The sequence below is a fragment of the Saccopteryx leptura genome, chromosome 3 (assembly GCF_036850995.1).
Source record: "Saccopteryx leptura isolate mSacLep1 chromosome 3, mSacLep1_pri_phased_curated, whole genome shotgun sequence".
Lineage (NCBI taxonomy): Eukaryota > Metazoa > Chordata > Mammalia > Chiroptera > Emballonuridae > Saccopteryx > Saccopteryx leptura.
In genome coordinates this window covers 144,000,760-144,022,942 of record NC_089505.1, presented here as the reverse complement: position 1 = coordinate 144,022,942, position 22,183 = coordinate 144,000,760, and the positions used below count along the sequence as shown (strand labels likewise).

Sequence of the window (22,183 nt, the reverse complement as noted above, 5' to 3'; positions counted from 1 at the left end):
GGCGCATGCGGGAGTCTGGCTGACTGTCTCTCCCCGTTTCCAGCTTCAGAAAAATACAAAAAAAAAAAAAAAAAAAAGTTAATTTGGCTCTCTACTATATTTTGGTCACCTTTTGAGGGGATAAATTAAGCTTACATATATGGCCTAATAAAGTATTTAAACTCTTTATATTATGAGATTCAGTATTTTATTCACCTCTTTTGCACTAGAATCTAGCAATGTGTCTTTTCCATGGTAGGTACCCAAGTGTGCTATATTTACTGAATAAAAATCTCCATTAGCAGTCCTAACTATGAATAATTTTAAAATACTTGATAAGCACATTTCCAATACCATCATGCAGATTGCTAATGTACAAAAGTCGAGCAAAACAAGAATTCTGGGGGTGCTCCAATAGTTCATCATGAAACCCTCCCCCCAGGTGACAATAATGGAGCTTGGTTCCATTGGGGAACTGTAATTGAATCCACCAGATGTCCATCTTCCTATGACATCTCCATGACTTATTTCTAATCTTACAAAATATAATTAGAAAAGTTTAAAAAATGTATTGCTGAAAATTAGGCCCAATATTCAATGATTTCCCTCATTTTCTGTTTGGTGACTCGGTCAAAACAGGAAACAAAACAGGTTGGTGTGTCACGACTTACTCTTATTTCACCAACCTATAATACTTCCTTGTTATCCTGATTTTAAAAAGAAAACTCTAAACTTTTAAGATAAAATGTTTTATTCTCTTACATGGGAATATTACTGAATGATGAATGTTTTTTGAACTTCATATTATTTTTTCATAAATTAATAAACAAATGAGAACTCCCATATTTAGTGAAACTATCAGAATCTGAACATGCTTCGTGATTCTATAAAAACCATTCTTGACAGTTTTGTTTCAGTCTCTCAGTTTCTCATATTATCATTAACCTGATTAAAACTTATTGAAAACAGAGTTCCAGTATTCTATTCTGAAATCACTTATCTTCTGAGGAGTTATCTTTAGTCAATATTTTTTTTATCCTTTCTTATTTGTGGACAGTTATGAAGAAAACAAAGATGAACTGCCGTTTCACTTGTTCTTTTTATCCATCCACCAACATAACACCTTTGTCACATACTTTCTTTTTTTGTCCTGCCCTAAACATGACAAAATGACCATTTGGTTGTCCTTACCATAATGTACTGACCTTAGGACTATTTAGGATTAGCTGCCTGGCAATATTTTTACCAGCATTCTGGTGTTGTTGAATATATAGACATTGTCCATTTAATTTACTGGAGACATAAAAGTATACATGAAAACATATGTGTCTGCATATATATATATATACTTATCTATGCACATAATTTTATTAATAAATTATGTGGGTTTTTATTTCAGTTATTTTCCATGTTTTCATAATATTATGCTTTCTGCATATGGGAGGATTTTAGTATATAAATTTGGGTGTATACATTTTATATAATTTTAATATATAACACATGATTTTAATATAATCAAATAATAAAATTTTGAATTATCTTTTTAAAAATAATTTAGCTTCTGCATTTTTAAAATAAATATTTGCATCTTCACATGATATTTATTATATATACTTCACACATGCTTTACACAGAATGTTTCCAAAATTATTAACAGAAACAATAATTTGATTTCAGTAAATAACTAGTATGTCATTGTAATATGTTGCAGAAATACCTGTTGTCACTCAAATTTAAGACTCTTAGTTTCTGCATCTGTCCAATCTCTTCAGGAAGAAATTCCAGTTTATTTGAGCGTAGAGACATAACTGTTACATTCTTACAGCTTCCAATCTATAGGTAACAATAATAACAACAAAAGTAAAAAGAATCACAGTGTAGACAATAGTTTCATATTAATTTTTGTAACTTATAAAACAATTTTATTAATTTATAAATTTCCTTATCACTTTTAAAGTTCTCTAAAGATGTATATATTTTTTATAATCGCACTTTTTGAAATATGTGTATTATTATATGTGTATTTCATAACATACTAAGGTAATATATATCTTATGTTCTTTTACATATTAGAAAGGAGGAACTTTCTTTATAATTTCATTATTAGAATACTTATCTTCCTTAATTTCATAAGTCATGTTGTTTTTGCCCATGCAAATGAATGCTAATACATTTATGTTTATAATAAAATCATACATATTCAAAAAATAAAGTAATGTTGACATTTCTTTGGCAAAAATAGTTTTACTTCACATTACAATGGTATTTGACATTTTTACTCATTTTAGGCTTTAAAATAATTATATGTGGATTATTATTCCTTTATTATGGAAGTGTTTTGTTGAAAATGTTGAGTTAAATTCAAAGTACACTTCACCCTTTTCCCTGACATTAATAAATAAAAATCCCATTTAGAAATAAAAATTAACAGAACCTATTGCTGTATCTTGAAGCTAACATAATATTGTTATATAAAATGATATTTTAAAAATGTTATTTATATTAAAATTTTTTCACTTCAAGAATGGAAATATAAGTATCTCAAATCTTATTTATTACTCTTCTTAAAGCAAAATATATAAATTAAATTTAAAATTATATTCCTTAGAATGAATTAGTTTATGATATTTTATTACTTTTCTTTGCAAGCAATGTTTAAGTCAAATGCATTTGCTAGGTTGAATACAAGAACTTACCACTTGTCACTTAAAAGAAGATTAATAAATATATACACAGGCAATTTCTCTATATATTCAAAGCTCAACTCATGAGTCTACACTGTACTGCTTTTGCATCTGTTAAGATTTAGCCCTAAAACAGAATCATTAAAGGTTAATTAATAGAAACAAGGTCATTCCTCACTTCTCTGGGTAATTCTGGAAGAAAATTCTCATCGACGGCTAATGTTCGAAGACTATGAAGGTAGCCAATAGTAGAAGGCAGTGACTCCAGTTCATTACAGCTACAGTCAAATTCTTCTAATAAAGATAAACTGAAAAGATAAATACATTAGTTAGACATTTTAAAACATCAGATGGCAAAAAGAGTTTTGAAAAGGCCACATATCCAAAGTCAGCAGGAAAGGTAGTGACTGCATAATTCATATAAATTTATTTCGCTGTTTAGCTGAGTAAGGCAATACCACTTAATAAGTGGTTGCATTTGGTAAGATATAGTTTATTTTCCCCCCTTTTTAAATTCACCTGTCATTTAAATGAACTATTGGAATTGGGAGATAAGATTAAAAAATTTTTTTAATACAATGTTGGTGTCATTTATAGTCAGCTGCTCACAGTGTTTGTCCTTGGAATGAGTACATGTAACTGGCACGTGCACAGAGGGCATAGAGGCTGGATCTAAGAGAGGGAGAATAAAGGGGGCAGAACAGCAACAACAAAATACTGAGTAAATGCTAGGCATTTTACTAAGCATTTTAGAGGTATAAATAACCAATCTTTCGCTTATAAGAACTTTATAGCTATTATTTTTAAATCCATTTGACAGGAAATGGCGGCTTCAAGAGGCTCAGTAATGCTCAAGGTCACACATCCCAGGAAGCTAGGGACTAAATGTAGATAGCATGGCCCCAAGGCATCGCCTTGCCTGAGTCTGTGCCTCTACAGTGGAGGATGCAGACAGGGCTCATTTCAACCTGTGCACGTGCTGTTTTTAAAAGGTGGTAAACTCTACGTAATGACTCAGATTTTGGTACCTCTTAAAAAAGAGGAAGATCTGGCAATATCGAGCATGTCCATTTTTCTATGCCAAATGATAGAAATAGAATAAGGGCTGCTGCCTTTGGTCCCTGTTTTTGTTTGTCACTATCACTCTATATTTAGCCAGCTTGACCCAGCTTTAGAGAAAGAAATTGTATGAATGCACATTCAAGTTATTATCAGGGAACAAGACATTTAAAGGCTGGTTTGAGATAGCTGGGAAAGAAAGAGGGTCTGCCACGGAGTAAGCACTAGCTATATTTAAGTTGTCATTGATGTTGTTGTTAATATTATTATACTGTCATTACCATTCATATCATTGTTATTACTGTGGTAGAAGAAGTCCAAGGGGAAAGACCTTGCCCTTGTAAAGAAGAGAATGAATTAGAGTTAGCTGGACCAGATTGCAGAATCAGCTTCCTTTTTCGATATCTTGGAACTAGCTTTACTCTCATCATTTAGTTACACAAAAATTAAGCATATGGGCTTTTAGTCAGTCAGAATGGATTTGTGCTCAAGCTCTGTCAATTACTAAATGCATTATCTTGGGTATCAAAAAATAAAATGCAAACCTCAGCAAACACACACAAAAAATCAAAGCTAATTTTATTTACCTGCCAGGCAAGGAAACATACTAGGAAAGAAATTCATTTAGTAGTGCTCTGTGGGGGGAAATTAATTACCAAAATGTGTGCGTGTGTGTGTGTGTGTGTGTGTGTGGGTGTGTGTGTGTGTGTGTGGGTGTTAACAGTGGTTTATGCGAATTAAGGTTTAAAAATTTGCATTACGTAGAGGGTGAAATGAATTCACAAGTCTGTGTACAGTTAAGTAAATTAAGCTCCATTATTCATAGGTCAAGAAAGACCCTAAATTCAGTTAGGTCAAGTCTGACTGTAACCAAGACACCATACTATTCATGATCTTTAACAGACTCAACAGGGTAGAACCAGATGTGGTGAAACCACAGTCAGCTTTGGTTATTGTCTCTTCACCAAGTGTTGCCTAAGTGAATGTTTTTTCTTTTACATAGACCAGTTATATAAGTTTTCTCTAAGCCTTAGTTTCCTTATATTTTCAATGAGCATACTAATAATTCTTGCTTCATGTAAATTGCTCTGTGTATTTCATGAACTATTTATTGGAAGTAAAGACTTTAGTACAGGACTTGCCATAAAATACATGCTTAGCATATTTATTTTCTTTGTATTTGTGAACCTCGATAAATTAGTTTCTAAAGCCTTTGAAGGTCCCACGTTCATGGGTGGTCATGTCATTGGGTGCCAGGTATGGAGGGCTGTGTGACTGTGTGTGTGTGTGTGTGTGAGTATGTGTGTGTGTGTGTGTGTGTGTGTGTGTGTGTGTGTGTGTGTGTGTGTTGGTAGGCACAGAAATTGATGTATTTGGGAAACCTATAACAGTTTACTTGTTTCTAAAAATAAAATCTAGCACAATGTCTTACACTTAACACACTTAATAAATTTGGTAGAATTGATTAAAAGATGTTTCTATCAATGGTTTAGAGTCATGTACTCAGCAAGTAATCATAAAAGTAGCAGAGATATTTTTAAAATAAAAATTTCAGATGTATCTTCCGGGTAGAAACTGTAGAATTAAACAATTAAAAATATGATTAAAATACCTTTTTTCTTTGTTTCATTAAAATATGTGTTAAAGTGAGTCTTGAGTCACAGTAAGGCAGTTCATACTTTGTATAGTTCTGATAGGCACAAATTTCAGTTATTGTGGTTTTGTTAAGTAATATTAGTTCCTCAACAACATGGTTCAATTCATTTACCTCATATACTAACTGAGTGACTGCATAAAATATAAACTTTATTGCAAATTCTTTAGTCTACAAATCAAAATGTAAATAACAGACGTGCACGGTCAGTGACTGGTCATGTTACTTCTCTCAAAGTCTGTCAGTGATCTATCTCTGCACATTCAGAACTCAGTTCACACATAGCATAAATCACACAGTTCTGTTGTTTAATTGTCAATCAGCAGTAGGGGGATACTGTTGGTACAATAACAGCATTTAAGTACAAATACTTTTGGATAATATTTTTTGTCATCTTCATTTTTGGGGGGGATTTAAATGAAAATGCAAAAACTAGCTCTTTATTACCAAGAACAACTTCATTAATCCAAGCAGTAGACCAAGGAATTATTTCAACTTTGAAAGCTTATAAATTTACACAGGCTTTTGAATAGGCCTTTGATGCTGCAATGAGCATGCATTATCTTTAGCTGTGTTTTGGAAGAAATATGACATAAAGTACACAACTGAAAATATACAAGCATCATGGCAGGAAGAAACAGCAAGTAGCAGGGATGCATTATAGCAGAGACTTTGAGCACATTGTGCAAATAAGTTTGCAGGATCTACATCAAACATAAATGAAGTTATAGAAGAAATAGCTGACTGTTGAAATCTGCCTGCCACTATTTGACAGACTAGATCTGCTGCCATCAAAGCTTAGTGAAGGCAAACCTGTTGACATAAGTGAAGAAAGTGGTTGTGATGAAAATGATGAGGTCTTAGAGGAAGTGACACTGACAATCAACTTCACATTAAAGGAACTCTCAGAGATGTTTTAATGACATTGAAAGCACAAAGGATAAAAGTTTAGAAGCTGATCCAAGCTTAAAAAGTAGTATGACAATTCATTGACAGAGAAAAAAAGTTCACTCTGAATTATAACTTTCACGATGAAAAGAAGGCAATTGCTGTTCAAATTAATCTTGATAGAATTCTTGATGTGCCTAATGCTTACAATGACAGTATACTAAATAAATACTGGCTTTACTATTTTTTCATTTTCCTATACTTGTATAACCAACAGTAAAATAAATGTTTAATGTTTACACAAAAAGTCTTTAAACACCTTTGTCAAAACAATCATAACTTTCCTCACTGATTGTGACTGCTTTGCACAGTTTCAGCTTGCAGCATGGTTGTGTTCACATGCACCAAATGGTTGCTTGCACTACTGTGCAAAACAAGAATTTCCTGCATTAAAAAAGCAACATTTTTACTGTACCACAGATATACTGAATTCATAATTTATAGACTGAAAATATTTCACATCCCTGGGGTACAGAGAAAAGCTATTAGGTGCAAAATGCACATTATTCAATGATCTCCGAAATTCAAAATATTCAACTTCATAATTTAACATTCCAATGAAATTTATTGTTGGTTATTTTGTTAGAAATTAAATAAGGTATTTAAATACCAAATCTGTAAGAATACGGTTGTATCACATTTACTCAGATTATCACTTGGCATAGACAAGTGAGAGGAAAAACTCAGAGAAAGACAATATTATATACTCTCATTTATATGTGGAATTCAAAAACAAACAAACAAGTTAACAAACAAACCTGAGCAAACATATCCATACAGAGAGCAGACTGGTGGCTACCAGAGGCAGGGGCGGGAATGGGCAAAGTGGGTGAAGGTAGTCAGTAGATACAAATCTCCACTTATAAAATCACTAAGTCCTGTGGACATAATATACAGCATAATAACTACTGTGTTGTGTATCTGAAAGTTCTAATCACAAGAAAAAATCTCTGTACAGCAATGGATGTTAGCTAGACTTATTTTAGTGATCATTTATACAATATATATAAATATTGAATCATTATGTTATACACCTAAAACTAATATGTTTTATGCCAATTTTTTCCAATAAATAGAAAATACATTCATTAGATTTTGTGAAAAATAAAAGAACAAAAATTTACTTTTTTTTGCAGTTTTATCTATAGTCTATACCAGTGGTAGTCAACCTGGTCCTTACCACTCACTAGTGGGCATTCCAGCTTTCATCGTGGGTGGTAGTGGAGTGACCAAAGTATAAATAAAAAGATAGATTTAACTATAGTAAGTTGTTTTATAAAGATTTATTCTGCCAAACTTAGCAAAAATCCGACATAAAGTACTTGGTAAGTAATTATTATTATATGCTTTAACTTGCTATAACTCTGCTTTATAAATTTTATAAAGTAAAGTTACTTCCCTACTTTATAAATCACCATTACTGTGGAACCGGTGGGCGGTTAGAAAATTTTACTACTAACAGAGATACAAAAGTGGGCAGTAGGTATAAAAAGGTTGGCTACCCCTGGTCTATACTATTCAAAGTGAAAAAAAGCTGCCAAGGAAGTATAGAGTACTTTAAAGCAATGCTTCCCAAAATTGGTGCATATATGAATCACCAGGAGAACTTGCTAAATGCAGATTCAGTGGTTTGGGTGGTGCTATATCCACCATTTGTAGCCAGCTGCTAGGTGAAGTGGAGGCTGTTGGTTGCACATTGAGTTGGCAAGGCTTTAAATAAAGCCCTTGCAAATATTCTTAGAGTAACATTTAAAAACATTTTTTTTATTTAGCAAATTAAATTAACAGGGTGGCACTGATCAATAAAAGTACATTGGTTTCAGATAAACATTTCTAATAGCATTTGAACTGTTGATTATGTTGTATACCCATCACCCAAAGTCAAGTTATTTTCTGTCATTGTATATTTGTCCCTCTTTACCCTCTTCCCCACCCCACCGCCACATCCCCTTCCCCCTGGTAACCACTTCACTTTTATCTATGTCCATGAGTCTCAGTTTTATATCTCACTTATGTGTGAATTTACACATTTTCTAACAGTGACATTTAAATACACACACACCCCAGACATGTCAATAACAGCTAAAATACATATAAATATTACAAGGGTTGTTTTCAGTAAAGCTTAGCCTTATTTCACGGATCAGTACAGACATGTTACAGAACTGGAAGTAGTAATGATTGAAATTAAACAATAGTATCAACTTAATTTTCTAAAAATATTCTCTATATTTTTCTTTAATTTAGTGTTCTAAATTAGTCTTGGTTGGGAAGATCTTACTGTCTCATTAACTCTCAATTACCTAGGTAATAGGGAAGAGGGACTATGAATATATTATACAGTTAATCTATAATTTCACTTTAACATAATTTATGACCATTAGAAACCATGATATCTTCTATTAATGTAGATGCTAATAAACATAAAAATAAATGGCTTTGAGATTTCTTAGTTCACTCTTAACTCTTAACAGAAGTAACATAATTCAGTGGAAAATATTCAGGCTTGGGTTCCAATTTTAGTATGGCCACTTAATAACTGGGTGAAGTTTACTATTTAAAAAAAAATTTTTTTAATTAAGTGAGAGGCAGGGAGGCAGAGAGACAGACTCCCACATGTGCCCCAACCAGGATCCACCCGGCAAGCCCCCTAGGGAACCATGCTCTGCCCATCACGGGTCACTACTCTGTTGCTCAGAATGGAGCTATTTCAGTGCCTGAGGAGAGGCCATGGAGCCATCCTCAATGCCCAGGTCCAAATAGCTTAAACCATTCGAGCCATAGCTATGGGAAGGGAAGGGGGGGGGGAGAGAGAGAGAGAGAGAGAGAGAGAGAGAGAGAGAGAGAGAGAAAGGGGAGAGGGAGGGGTAGGGAGGAGGGTGGAGAAGCAGATGGTAGCTTCTCCTGTGTGCTCTGACCTGGAATCAAACCCAGGACTTCCACATGCTGGGCCCACGCTCAAAGTTTACTATTAATATCTGTTTTTTTTTTTAATATATAAAATTGATAGTAATGTCTAATATGTAGTTTCATGAGGATGGAATGAATGCTAAGCTCTTGGTGTAGCTATGGTACTCCATTAAAATGACCTGTTATAAAGTAGAAAAGTACCATAATATTTTTTGAATTGTTTCTGAAACATGTAAAAGTTACCCTGTAATATTTCCTTTTTTAAAATGGGTTGTTTCATGTAAATAAAACCTTCCAGTAGAATAAATGTGAAATTACTATAATTCATTAGTAAGACAAGGGAGCTAGACAAATTTTAGATGACTCTGAAGAATTATAATTGTATTAGCCCAGATTTAGTCGAAAGGGATATAATAACTAAAAAGACAGCTGTAAAATTTGTTTGGAAAACTCAAGCTACTGCCTAAAAGTGCTTGTATAGCCCAGGGATTAGAGGACCAAACTGCAGCCAGCCAGCTGGGATGGAGTCTGGATTGTAGCAATTACTAGTGGCAATACCTTTATCAAATTATTTTATTTTTCTGTACCTCAGTTTCATGACTGGGCACAAAGGGGTGCTAGCAGTACTTAACCATGTCTTGTAAGGACTAAATGCATGTAAAGAAGTTAATATATATAAAACACTTAGAATGGGCACATAGGGAATACTAAGTAACTTTACCATTATTTTTATTTTCAGAGATTATAAAATCCATTACATTTAATTTAGGTTAGGAATCAAATTTAAGATTCCATCCTTAATTTTTTCATTAACATTAGATAATTTACTTGGGCTGCTTCTAAACAGTGAAGAGAAATTAACAAAATTTAAACTTTTAATAAAATAGCATTTATTAAATAAAAGTCACCCAGTTGTACTAAACTCTAAGTCGAATTCAGTTATGCTATGGTGGAAACAGTTATCAGTTAGGAACAGTCCATCCTTTAGAGATTCACCTGTGAAATACCTGGCTAGTTTTGAGCAGAGTTATCATCACTGCATAGACGTTATACTCTGCATTTGACCTGATTTTCCCTTCTTTCTAAAGCAATTATTAACCTTTCCCTTTCTTTGGACTGTTTGAGAAGTTAGATTTATTAAAAAGAAAGTCTGCAATTCTTTTTTATTACAGGAGAAGAGTATCATTCCAATGCAAAATATTATTTAAAAGTATTTAGTAAACAGATCCGTAACCTATGAGTAGAAAAGTTTCACTCATTGCAAAAGACCTTTTAAAAAATATTCTATATGCTTTAAGTTAGGATACCAAAAGACCTTAAACTTTTGTTATGGCAGCCTGAACAGATTAAGAGAATGTATTATTATATTTGCAAATAAGTATAAAATATTTTTCTTTTTAAGACCTAGATGTTTCATTCATGTTATATTATCATTCTCACACAGATGATAATAAGCAACATTCAATAAATAAATGTCTATTATGATGGTTGTACAGGGGTTCCTTGGGTTACAACACAATTCTGATCTTATGACAGTGACGTAATCCGAATTTTGGTGCAAGTCTAAACACACCCTAGCCTAAGTCACTTACCTATCCTAACACAGTTGTAAAATCATAATCTAGGACATAAAAACACAACTAAGCCACAGAAAAAGGAAAAGGACATAAATACACTGTACTGTCCACTGGACTGCATATTCTTCCACTGCACACAACCAAACTAGTTTGCCCACGTAGTCCATAAGTACGACGCTAACGGCATAAATCAAAACACTCACATCTCAATTTTTTCAAGTTTTTATGGGAGTGAGCATTGTAAACTTGAAACATCATATGTTGAGACTGTTGTAACCTGAGAATCCCCTGTAATTTATTGAAGACTGTCAACACTAAGTCTCACAACAACCTCACAGTTATATCATTATTTCCACTTTACGGGTGAGAAAACTGCAGCTCTGAGATGTAAAGTGACATGCCTAATTCAATTAGTTAATGAGTGAAGAACCCAAGATTGAAATCAGTTCCAAGTCTTGCAAACATTTACCCTGTCCCATACTGCCTGGGTACAATGAAAGAGATTCAACATGTTCAAGACATGATTCCAGTTTCTAAGGAGTCTATATTCCAGTTGGGAACGCATGGAAAAATAATTAAAAAGTTTAATGATGATACCAAGATAAATAAAAGACTAACATAAATGGAAAAATAACACAAGTTAGAATGTTCTCTATCTAGTATACAGAGTTTTCAGAACTTATTTCTCCATGAAAGTTATCTTCATGTCATAGGTATTAAGATATCAAGTAATAACTGTTCTGAAGAATATAATTTAAGAAATGCTGTTCTAGTTTATAGGTGTACTAGAGCTTTTAATTTAGAGGAGGAAGCTGCAGTGGTCTGGGTGGGCAGAAGAGAGAAGACTTAAGCTGTAAGAACAATGAAACTTATTTCTTGAGTTCAAATCCCAGAAATTAAATAAACTAAGTAGATATATTTTATTAAAAAAATGTATAGAACATGTGAGTGCTTTCCCTTTACTAACACACTTAGTCCTCACAACCTTCTCATGAGGTAGACATTATTATTCTGGTTTCCATTTTACTGAGGAGGCACCTAAGGCCCAATAGCCTATGTTACCCAATATGCACATTAAAAGAGCCAAGTTTTGAACCCAGAAGGTCTGGTTCCAGAGCCCAAACAACCAACCACTATGGTTAACTTCTTTGCAGCAGCCTCATTTAAAACCAGCATCTCAGGCAGTTCTAATGCAGGCACCACGGAGTGGGGTTTGAGAAGATACTTAGCTGGAAAAATATAAAAATAAATTAAGTCTAGATAGTGGTTCTCAAACCTCAGTGTGCATTCAAATCCCTGGAAAGGCTTATTAACCTTCATTGCTTGCCAAAATCCAAAGTTACTGATTCAGGAGATGTGGGTTATCTCTGAGAATCTGCGTTTCTACAATAACAAGTGCCCAGTGGAGGCTGATATTGCTGCTAAGGGGACCACATGAGAAGAACCACCTGTCTCTACTAGATTATGGAATAATTTGAATATTAGTGTAAAGTAATTTATCCAGTGAAGGGTTTGTATGTATGTGTGTGATTTGTTTTTAAATTTTTGACTATAATACTGCATGAGACAAAATTTAGGAAGGACAGATTCTATATGATAAAAGCAGTCTATTTACTATCCTCTACCATTCAAATTCTTTTTTCCAAAGCCATGTACATTTCCAGTTCTTTGTATATCCTTTCACACTTAGGGAACAGAGAGAGGCGTGATTTTTAGTATCTACAATAAAGTTCAGTTATTTTCTTGTTATCACAGCAGTCTAGTAAGTAGACTACTGGAATTTTCCATATAGGGTACTGATATAATATGGACTGAACATTTGGATTAAAGAATTGGAAAATTTTTGGTGAAAATATAAATAAGGGAGGTTAAGTAATTTGTCCAAGTTCACAGAGTAAGTGGTGTAGACAGGATTCATACTCATGCTGTCTGACTCCAAAGCCAGTGCTCCCCGCACTATCCCTCAAAGGTCTGAGGCCCACAAAGACCAGGGACTTCCTCAGCTTTGCATAGATAGCTACTTAGAGTTCCTCATTCCCAGTCCAGCTGTCTTTCTGTTTGACTTCTATGAATGACTTTTTAAAATATCTGTTTAGAGTTTTGAGGTTTTATTGCTTTTGCCCAAGACAATGAAGCTAAGAGAAAGAATGTTCAGCATGAAGTTTCTTGTTCTATGGAGGATCCTTTGCCTCTAGAGCAATGGGGCCCAATAAATTACCAAATATTACAGAATATGTAATCTCAAAATATGTGTCTCAACTATCGGATACAGTAAGAGGCATCATATACAGTTCAGTTAAAAGCTTAGGTGTGAAATCTGGTAATTTCTCTTATCTTGTTCCTGTGTTTGTTGATGGGGAGATAACAATACACACTGAGTAGTATTAATGGGCCTTTAACTCTGTAAGAAGACATGCAAAACACCAAACATGGTGTCCGGTGCAATTTGTACACACACAAAAAGTTGTTTATTATTATTTTCATTGCACATTTAATTCTTAGAGCAGCTAGTACTCTTAGAAACAAATTAAGGTTCAACAATAAAAAGAAACAATTTTATAAATCATTGGCACAAAAGTCATGGATGTATTTCAACTGAAAAATGTTGAAAAATGAATTATTCCAGTAGTTTTCAACATTCATACTATTAAAAATGACCAAAAACAAGTCTGACACATGGAAACATATTATGTGCAGAATAAGACTATTTTAGTCACTGCAGCTGATCTTAACATTTCTAGGATTTTGGTATTCAGAGTTCTAGATAGAGTGTCACATGATAAAATATAGATTATTGCACTATTTACAAAATGCTTTATTCATGTCATATGGGTGCCATTTAATAGAATCACAATAAAATTTCAACTCTAGCCCTTGAACTAAACCTCTGGTCTATCAATTCTGAATTTTCTAAGAAAAACAAATCTATAATAATAATTCATACAAATTTCTTATAAGGTGTACTATAAAATTTTATAAATTTAGTCTATATTTTGCCATATGTGCAAACACAAAACATTTGTATACAGGTGCTATTTTTGAGAAGATAAGTTAGACAATAGTCATAATTTTACTATCTAATTTACAGTGTGATATAGAACAGAAATCTTGAAATCTTTTGGTCTCAAGATCCCTTTGCATTATTAAAAAATCACTGGTAACTCTTAATAAACTTTGTTTATATGGTTTATATTTATTGATGTCTACCATCTTATCAATTAAAACAGTATTTTTTCAAATGATAGTTTTTTGTTCTTAAATAAAACAGTGACATATTAATACAAGTAACATATTCTTATACAAAGTAATTATATTTTCCAAAACAAAAGCATTGAGTGAGAAGAGTGACATTATTTTATTTTTACAAATTTCTTCAGTATTTGGCTTAATAGAAGGCAACTGGATTCTCTTATCTGCTTATGTATTCAATCAATTAGGATATTATGATTTTGATTGAATTGCATAAGAAAACTATCAAACCACATACAGATATGTAGTTTCAAAAGGGAGAAGAATTTAAAAGCCTTTTAAGATAATTGTGATTATTTTTTGCTACTACACCAAAACTCAACAAGTGGCAGTTTCTTACACTTTATACCAACACATCACAATCAACTGGCCTATTTTACAGTTTGAATAGGTCTTTTACTCATGTCTGATTTTATAACTCATGCATTGATTTTTTGAAAAATCTTGCTCCAGTGAATTATATAGATTTTCCAAGTGTTGACACATTTCATAATGCAGCATTAACAAATCACATTCATTAATATCACATTAGTCTTATCAGAAAAGCCTTTATATATTGGGAAGCTGTCAAGCTCACAGTGACAAATAGAATTTTCCAAAATTCTAACTTTTCCTTAATAGTTCTAATTTTATTGTTGACAACAAATACCGCCAGTTGTTTTCTTGAACTGTCAACTTCAGTTTGTTCATTTTTGGCAAAATGTCTACCAAATACATATGTCTAAATAACCATAGTTAGTCAGTTCTTCTTTTTTAAAATATAGTATTTCTTAGAGTTGTTTTGGGTTCACAGAACAACTGAGCAGAAGAGAGAGATTTCTTATCAACTTCCATTGCTTAAAAGTTCTGCTTTTATAGTTAGTCCATTGCTCTAACACTTCCCTTTTATTTTCCTTCAAACAATAATCAGAGGATGATAATGACACTGAAAGTAACTTATAAAAATGAGCTCTTATGACAAGATTTTTAACCTTTAACTCTCTAAACTAGTAATCAACTTTTGAATTGGTTAGGCCCATTTATCTCTGAGAAATCTTTTTTGTACTTTAAAAAAAATAAAATGAAAAGAAAACTATGTAAATAAACTAGCATGTGGTTTACTTGTGTACTGAAAAAGTAACTTTTCTTTGTTTTTAGATGATCAAACCTTTTTAATTTGTCTTCATAGAGCTAGAGTTATAAGTTTATATAAATTTATATTAGAAATGTGAACATAAGTGTCAAAATAGTAATCATAACTTTAATAGAGATAAATGAAGTTGAATTCAGTATTGATCTGAAGAGGAAAGAATTGTGCCTAAGAGTATAATTAGATAAGAGTTTTTAAAAAACATCAGATAATTACTTTTGTGTACCCTAAAGAAAGCAAATTTGTCTCTACTTTATGTTGAAGAAAATAGAAGTAACTGTAGACCAAAGCATGGTACAGTGAGGACATTAAAATATTAAAGAATGATTGAGACTTTTACTACTCTCTAAAATCTGAACATTAGAATTTGAATTTAGCTCAGTTGTTCCACTCTTGGAAAGTGAAGTTCTCTGTATTCGTGGCTACTTGACAACTTGGGGTGAAGGAGATGAGAGAATAGAAGGCACCAGAAAACCTTAGGGATTGAACGATTTTTTTTCACCATTTTTATTGTGGTGATGGTTTCATGGCTTTATATCTATGTCAGAACTTACTGAATTGCAGACTTTAAATGTATACAGTTTATTGCATGTCAATTATATCCAATAAATCTGTTTTTTAAAAGGCTCCTACCCCAAGTAAACTCAAATCTGTTAAACTATGGATTTATATAATTATTTTGCACTGAGATGTGGAGCAAGATCCCTATAAAATGTTCTTACATAATTTCAGAGTGAAAACACCTTATTGATTTCTCAGTTTATATAAATTGTAAACAAAAGCATTTCAAATAAACACTGGTAATAACATATTTCTTAAGAAATTGAGAAGTGAATGTTAAAGTCAACATAAAATTAGATATAAATTGCTCTCAAATAAATAAAATATATTTTATTTTTAAAAGGCAGTGATGACCTTTCACCTTGAAGCTTTTAAAAATGCAGGCAAAAACAGATTGTTTCTCTTTAGCTTCTAAAGATACAATAACATTCTATAAATATGAAACATTACTAATAACGTAATGGTCACTATGCATAATGCAGATTTAATTGATTTTATTTTGTAAGACATATTCAAGTGAATTTAGAGCTACCACTCAGTCAAAACATCAAGTTAATAATGTGGAAAATTACAGGAAAAAGAATAATTGAAGGTCTGGGTAATTACTTTGTTTATGAAAGAGTCATGGTTAAGTATTTGTCATGCTTTTATATAGTTGGGTGTCAATATGATATTCAGATATAAAGCTAAATTAAGATGTATTATATACAAATATGTAACTAAATAAAATATGGCCTAAAACAAGTTTACATATGAACAAAATTATTGCTATCTCTAGTGGAAAATGTTTTGAAATAAAAAAACTCAACAAATTTTATTTCTGGTTTTAGAGAGGTTGATTGAAATGAAACTTTGGCACTTACTTTCCAATTGTATTGGGTAACATTGTAAGTTGATTGTCATCCACTTTCAGAGTAGTTAGTTTTTTCAACAGTCCTAAAATAGAGAAGTTTTATTAATACATAAGAACAGATTTCTTATGGGAAATGCACTATAAAAGAAATAAAAGAATAACATGTTATGAATGTTTATTATGCTAGTTGTCTGCACTCTACTTCTATAAACCTACAAACTGATATTTGTGTGTAGTCTGGTTTTGACCTTTCAGTTGCAAAAAATTTACTTATGTCAATGGGAGTTCAAGTATATTCATGCAGACAAGTAAACAAAACATAGGGTTCCATAGAAACCTAAGTTGGCAGTAATACTACCATATTTCCCTTCTCTATTATGCAGCAAATGGACCAGATGAAATTCTTCAAGCCAGCTGTGATTTAATATTTAATTAACTCCTAAGCACTAATAAGTAACATTCCTGTCGTGATACAAATTGAAAACAAATCTGAATTAAGCCTAATAATTAACAAATGGGCACTGAAGTATTACAATGCAGTGGTTATAATTAGGGACTTGGAAAATTACAACATATGACATCATACTCTTTTTGTGACCATCAGTCCTTGACTTGGATCAGCAGTAAGCACGAAAACTTGAAATTTTTAATATACCACGCAGAACTTGCCAAGGATGGAAGTTCCAACTATTTATTGTTACAGTCTGATTTATGCCCTCCATGCCTTTATTGCTTGCTCTACACCCAGGATTTTAACAAATGTTAGCCACAGAGTAATTGAAGAACAGCTTCCATTATCCAGCCATAGCATAACCTATAAAATCGATATGGCTCAAATAGCCAAAATCTAAGGGCAAAGCATTAATAGTTGGTTAATTGTTGCTTCACGTTGTAAATATGCATGTATATTATAGACCAGTGTTTTTCAATTGCTGGTCAGCAGACTGATCCACCAGAAATTTTGTGCCAGTCGTGAAAGAGATAATCACCCAGATGTATGAAGAGTATAGACCCAATGATCTTATCAAACTTGCTTATGCTCAGGGTGATTTCTGCCTTAGCAGTCCCCAAAATAATTCTCCTATTTTCACTGGTCCCCAAGTGTAAAAAAGGTTGAAAACCATTGTTACAGATTACTCGTTTTGCAGAAAACTTGTTCTGATGAATATAGTAGGTTCCATGGTCAAATGTATTTGGAAAATGCTAAATTAAATAAATTTTTAATAAAGTTTTTCTAGGAGCTTTTAATATATTTATGCAGCAATGTAACTGTCCAGAGTTACCATGGCATTCACGTACATGCCTGCAGAATACCTCGTCCAGGTGGTGTTTTATGAACAGGCTGAGAAGTACTGCTATAGATCATGCCCACCCACTTCAAGTATTTGAAGTACTCTTTAAAAGCAAAGAGCAAGTCACAAAAATTCTAAAATAAAGCTGTTGTTGCACTTTAAATTTCAGTATGCTCAGTTACATAGTCTTCAGAAGCACTTACAAGCTCTACTCTGAGAGAGAGAAATGTTATCATTGTCAGATTGCTGTGAGGCAACACCTACACTATTTGGAGTCTGATATATTAGCACGTGACCCCTGGACACACTGCTAAAAACAGCTGCACCTGAAGAGGACAATCTACATGAGGCTAATTTACCTCTGAAGTTTGAACACCCATTGCCATATTTATCTTAGTTCAAAGGGTGACTGAGTCGCCTTAGTTTCTCCGGTGTGTGTGTTAAACATCAACCTTAGAAGTGTAAAAACTCCTGAGTTTGTTCCTAAATTGTGAAATGTAAACAGGGGATTATAAATTATAGGTAAATTTTGAATGACTTGGTAACCCTGATCAAACTCCTGTACTGCCCATCAGTGGAGGTAGAAGAGGGCTGACAGTCTCAACATCTCTTGATTAAGTCACAAGAAGTTTTGGTTGGGTGACATATACCTCAGCAAACACCACGAAGTCAGCTAGGTCTCAAAGCACTTATTTATTTCTCAAAATAAACTTGTCTAGGGCCGGCCACACAGTTAGTAAGGTAGATAGCAAATATCTGAACTCAGGTAACTTGACTACAACGTTGTCTTTCCCAGATCTGTAAGTTAACTTCTTATTCTACTTTCTTGAAAAAAGATATTTTAAAAAAGTAATTATATCATTTTATTTCACTATATGACATTTTTATTTCCAGGATTTCTCATTGGTTGTTTTTTTTTTTTTTTTTAAATAACTGCTTGTTCTTAGACATAGCTTCTGTTTTTGTTTTATAAGTTCTTATTTTTACAATTGTTATTCTTCCTTTTATCTATTGGAAGAGCTACACAAACTTAAAATCTTTTTATTTTTCTTTTTTTTTTACATTGCTTGATAACTTCGGTTTCCCTTGGGGTATATTTTCCTACTTGGTTAAATATTTGGTCGACATAACAATATTAGCTTAAATTTTTTGGTTGTTCATATGTTTGTTTGTGAGGGTGAATGTATTTTCATTATCTATGCTCATCCTTGCCTACCTGGCAGTTTTATGGTTACCTCCATCTGACCCACACATTTCTGGAGTTGAGAACCAGACCTTATATTAGCAACATGGTGTTCTCATTCCATTTGGATATTGCAAATCTAGTCCAAACCACCCTGTGACTTCCACTGTTTTCAGCAGTGACCCTGTATATGTTTTTGCCTCATTATCAAGTTGTTGTTATTTGCAGCTTATCTTCACAAAGACAGGGTCTCTTCCCCAATCCCCTTTTAATTTGAATTATCTTGTTATGTTTAAAGGTCTTTATATGTTTATTTCACTGCAAGACAGAGATTTAAGGCTGCCATCACTCCATGTGGTCTGGAGCCCCTCAGACCTGGGGCACTGGTGTGTTTTTATTCTATTTTATGTTCAGGTAGATATATTCATTCTTTCCAAGTACGGTTAAATTATTTTATTTACTAAAGATTTAAGGAGCACTTACCATATACCAGGTATAGTTCTTGGTATTGACAAGGCAGTAATGACTATAAGTTATTTTTCTTTTCTCATTATGTATTTGAAGAGGTATGGAGGGGTATTTGATGAGGAGTGTAAGTGTTTTGGCTAGATGGTTATCTTGACCAGATGACCGTGACTGTCACCGTGACCAGAGGATGTTCTTTCTACTATTATACTTCCTCACCTTCTATTTCACAAACAGTATTTTCTAAACTTATTTGATAATAAACTTGATCTAAAATGTTTAATACAGATACAGATTAGAGGGTTTATCACAGACTTACAGAATCAGAATTTTCAGAAAGAGCCTGGGGAAGTGAAAGTGTTTAGATAAAGCTCTCATATCAGAGCAAATTGGAGAAATACTGTTATAAAATATGTAATTATATAAAGTAAAAGTCAATAAATTCAGAAATAAAAAGCTAGTCTTTTATTAAAATATATTCTCTATTAGCCTGAGAATGAAAAAATAGGATATTAAAGAATAATTTGGGAAATTGCCTTGTCTTCTAGCTTCCCTTCAACCAAGATAACTAGGTTGTGACTTAATTTTCAGAAGTAGTAATAATTTCCAGAACATATGACATATTTAATTCAGAGTGTTAAAAACTATATTCCAAAGTTAAGTAATTTGATGACTACCCTTTGATGAGTACTCTCATAAATAATAATGGCAAGATATCTATACAAAAAGGTTTCCTAATTATTTAAATTAGATTATTTTATTATTTACTTATATAAAAATTTATTAAAAATAGGTTGAGTGTTTAATATATGTTAACAAATTATCAGCCCTCATGAATTTCAGCATGTAAAAGACAACTTGTCTTTTAAAGATAATAGAACTATGAGATATTTTACATTTATTATACATTTTTATGTTATTTCTAGATCATAGCAATGTTACAACAATATTAAAAATAGAATATAGCAACACTATTTGAATAAAACATGCTGCAATTCTATAGTAATTAAAGGGACATACATATTTATCAAATTACTCTAAAGCTAATACATATACTCCTTACAATAACATTTTACAACTTATGAGATCTGAAAAAAATTAAATATATCATTTAGTAAGACCATTTTAATAGGAAAGCCTTCTTGAATATGACAATTAGAGTTACCATTTCATTTTAAGATATTGGTAAAATACTATTTAATCATCCTGAATAATGACCTTGCTAATTTACTAGCAAGGTCATTACTGTCTGTAGATGTAAAGAATAACAGTATTTTCTTTACATCTACAGACAAACTACAGCACCAAGAATGAAAGTAGCATATCTTACAAACATTTATACAAAATATATTCTCACCTATAGTGTCTGGCAACTGTTGCAACATATTGGATGATAGTAAGAGGTCCTCAAGGGCTTCACATCCAGAAATGTCCATGTCAACTGTTTCTATTCTGTTTTTTGACATATCCAGGTATACCAACATCTTTAACTTTCCTATAGACTTGATGACATTGCATAAACTCAGGGTTAGTTGAGAAACTTTCAAAAGACATTTTAAAGTTGTAAAAACAGCAACATTATTAAATTAATTTTAAAAGAAACAACAACAGGTGTTGGCAAGAATGTGGAGAAACGATAACTCATACATTGCTCGTAGAAAGAGAAAATGGTGTAGCTACTTTGGAAAATGGTTTGGCAGTTCTTCAAAATGTTGAACTAGAGTTTATATATGACCTACTAATCCCTAGGTATATATTCAAGAATGAAACAGCCTGACTAGGCGGTGGCGCAGTGGATAGAGCGTTGGACTGGGATGCAGAAGAACCAGGATCCCAAGGTTGCCAGATTGAGTACGGGCTCATTTGGTTTGAGCAAGGCTCACCAGCTTGAGCTCAAGGTTGCTGGCTTGAGCAAGGGGTCACTTGGTCTGCTATAGCCCCCCAGTCAAGGCACATATGAGAAAGCAATCAATGAACAACTAAGGTGCTGCAACAAAGAATTGATGCTTCTCATCTCTCTCCCTTCCTGTCTGTCTGGCCCTATCTGTCCCTCTCTCTGTCTCTCTGTCTCTGTCACACACACATACAAACTGAAACATATATCTACATAAAAACACAAAGATTCAAAGGAGTATTATTCACAGAATCAAAAAGTGTACACAGCTATAGTGTCTATTAATTGATGATTGGATAAATAAAATGTAATATCTCTGCATGTTGGAATATTATTTATCAGTAAAAGGTGAAGTCCTGATAAATGCTGCAAAATAGGTGAACCTTGAAAATATATGGAGAGATGCCAGTCACAAGAATTACCAACTGTATAATTCCATTTATATGACATGCTCAGAATAAACAAATCTATAGAGTGTACAGGGTTGTTAGAGGCTGGGGGAGGGGAATATGGAAGAGTCTACTAATGGCTTCAGGGTTTCTTTTAGAGGTAATGGAAATGTTCCAGAATTAGATTTTGGTGATGGCTACATAACTATGTGAGTGTCCTAAAAACCACTGAATTGTATATTTTAAGTAGATGAATTTTATAATATGTGAATTATATCTCAATACAGCAGTTAAGAAAAACACAACAATAATCTCAAAGTTGCCACTGAAATACATACATACATACATACATACATA

At 32.7% G+C, this 22,183-nt stretch overlaps 1 protein-coding gene across 3 annotated transcripts in view; it reads right to left on the bottom strand.

The window, feature by feature from the left end:
* LRRC7 (leucine rich repeat containing 7) overlaps positions 1-22,183 on the bottom strand; it is a 595,608-nt gene that overhangs the window by 116,938 nt on the left and 456,487 nt on the right. For all 3 annotated transcript variants that reach the window (XM_066376553.1, XM_066376550.1, XM_066376552.1), the window contains 4 exons: positions 20,901-21,045; positions 16,614-16,686; positions 2,842-2,971; positions 1,697-1,812 (listed from right to left, as the gene is read on the bottom strand). In XM_066376553.1, the coding sequence (XP_066232650.1) occupies positions 1,697-1,812; positions 2,842-2,971; positions 16,614-16,686; positions 20,901-21,045 (464 nt within the window). The remainder of the gene's footprint in view (positions 1-1,696; positions 1,813-2,841; positions 2,972-16,613; positions 16,687-20,900; positions 21,046-22,183) is intronic.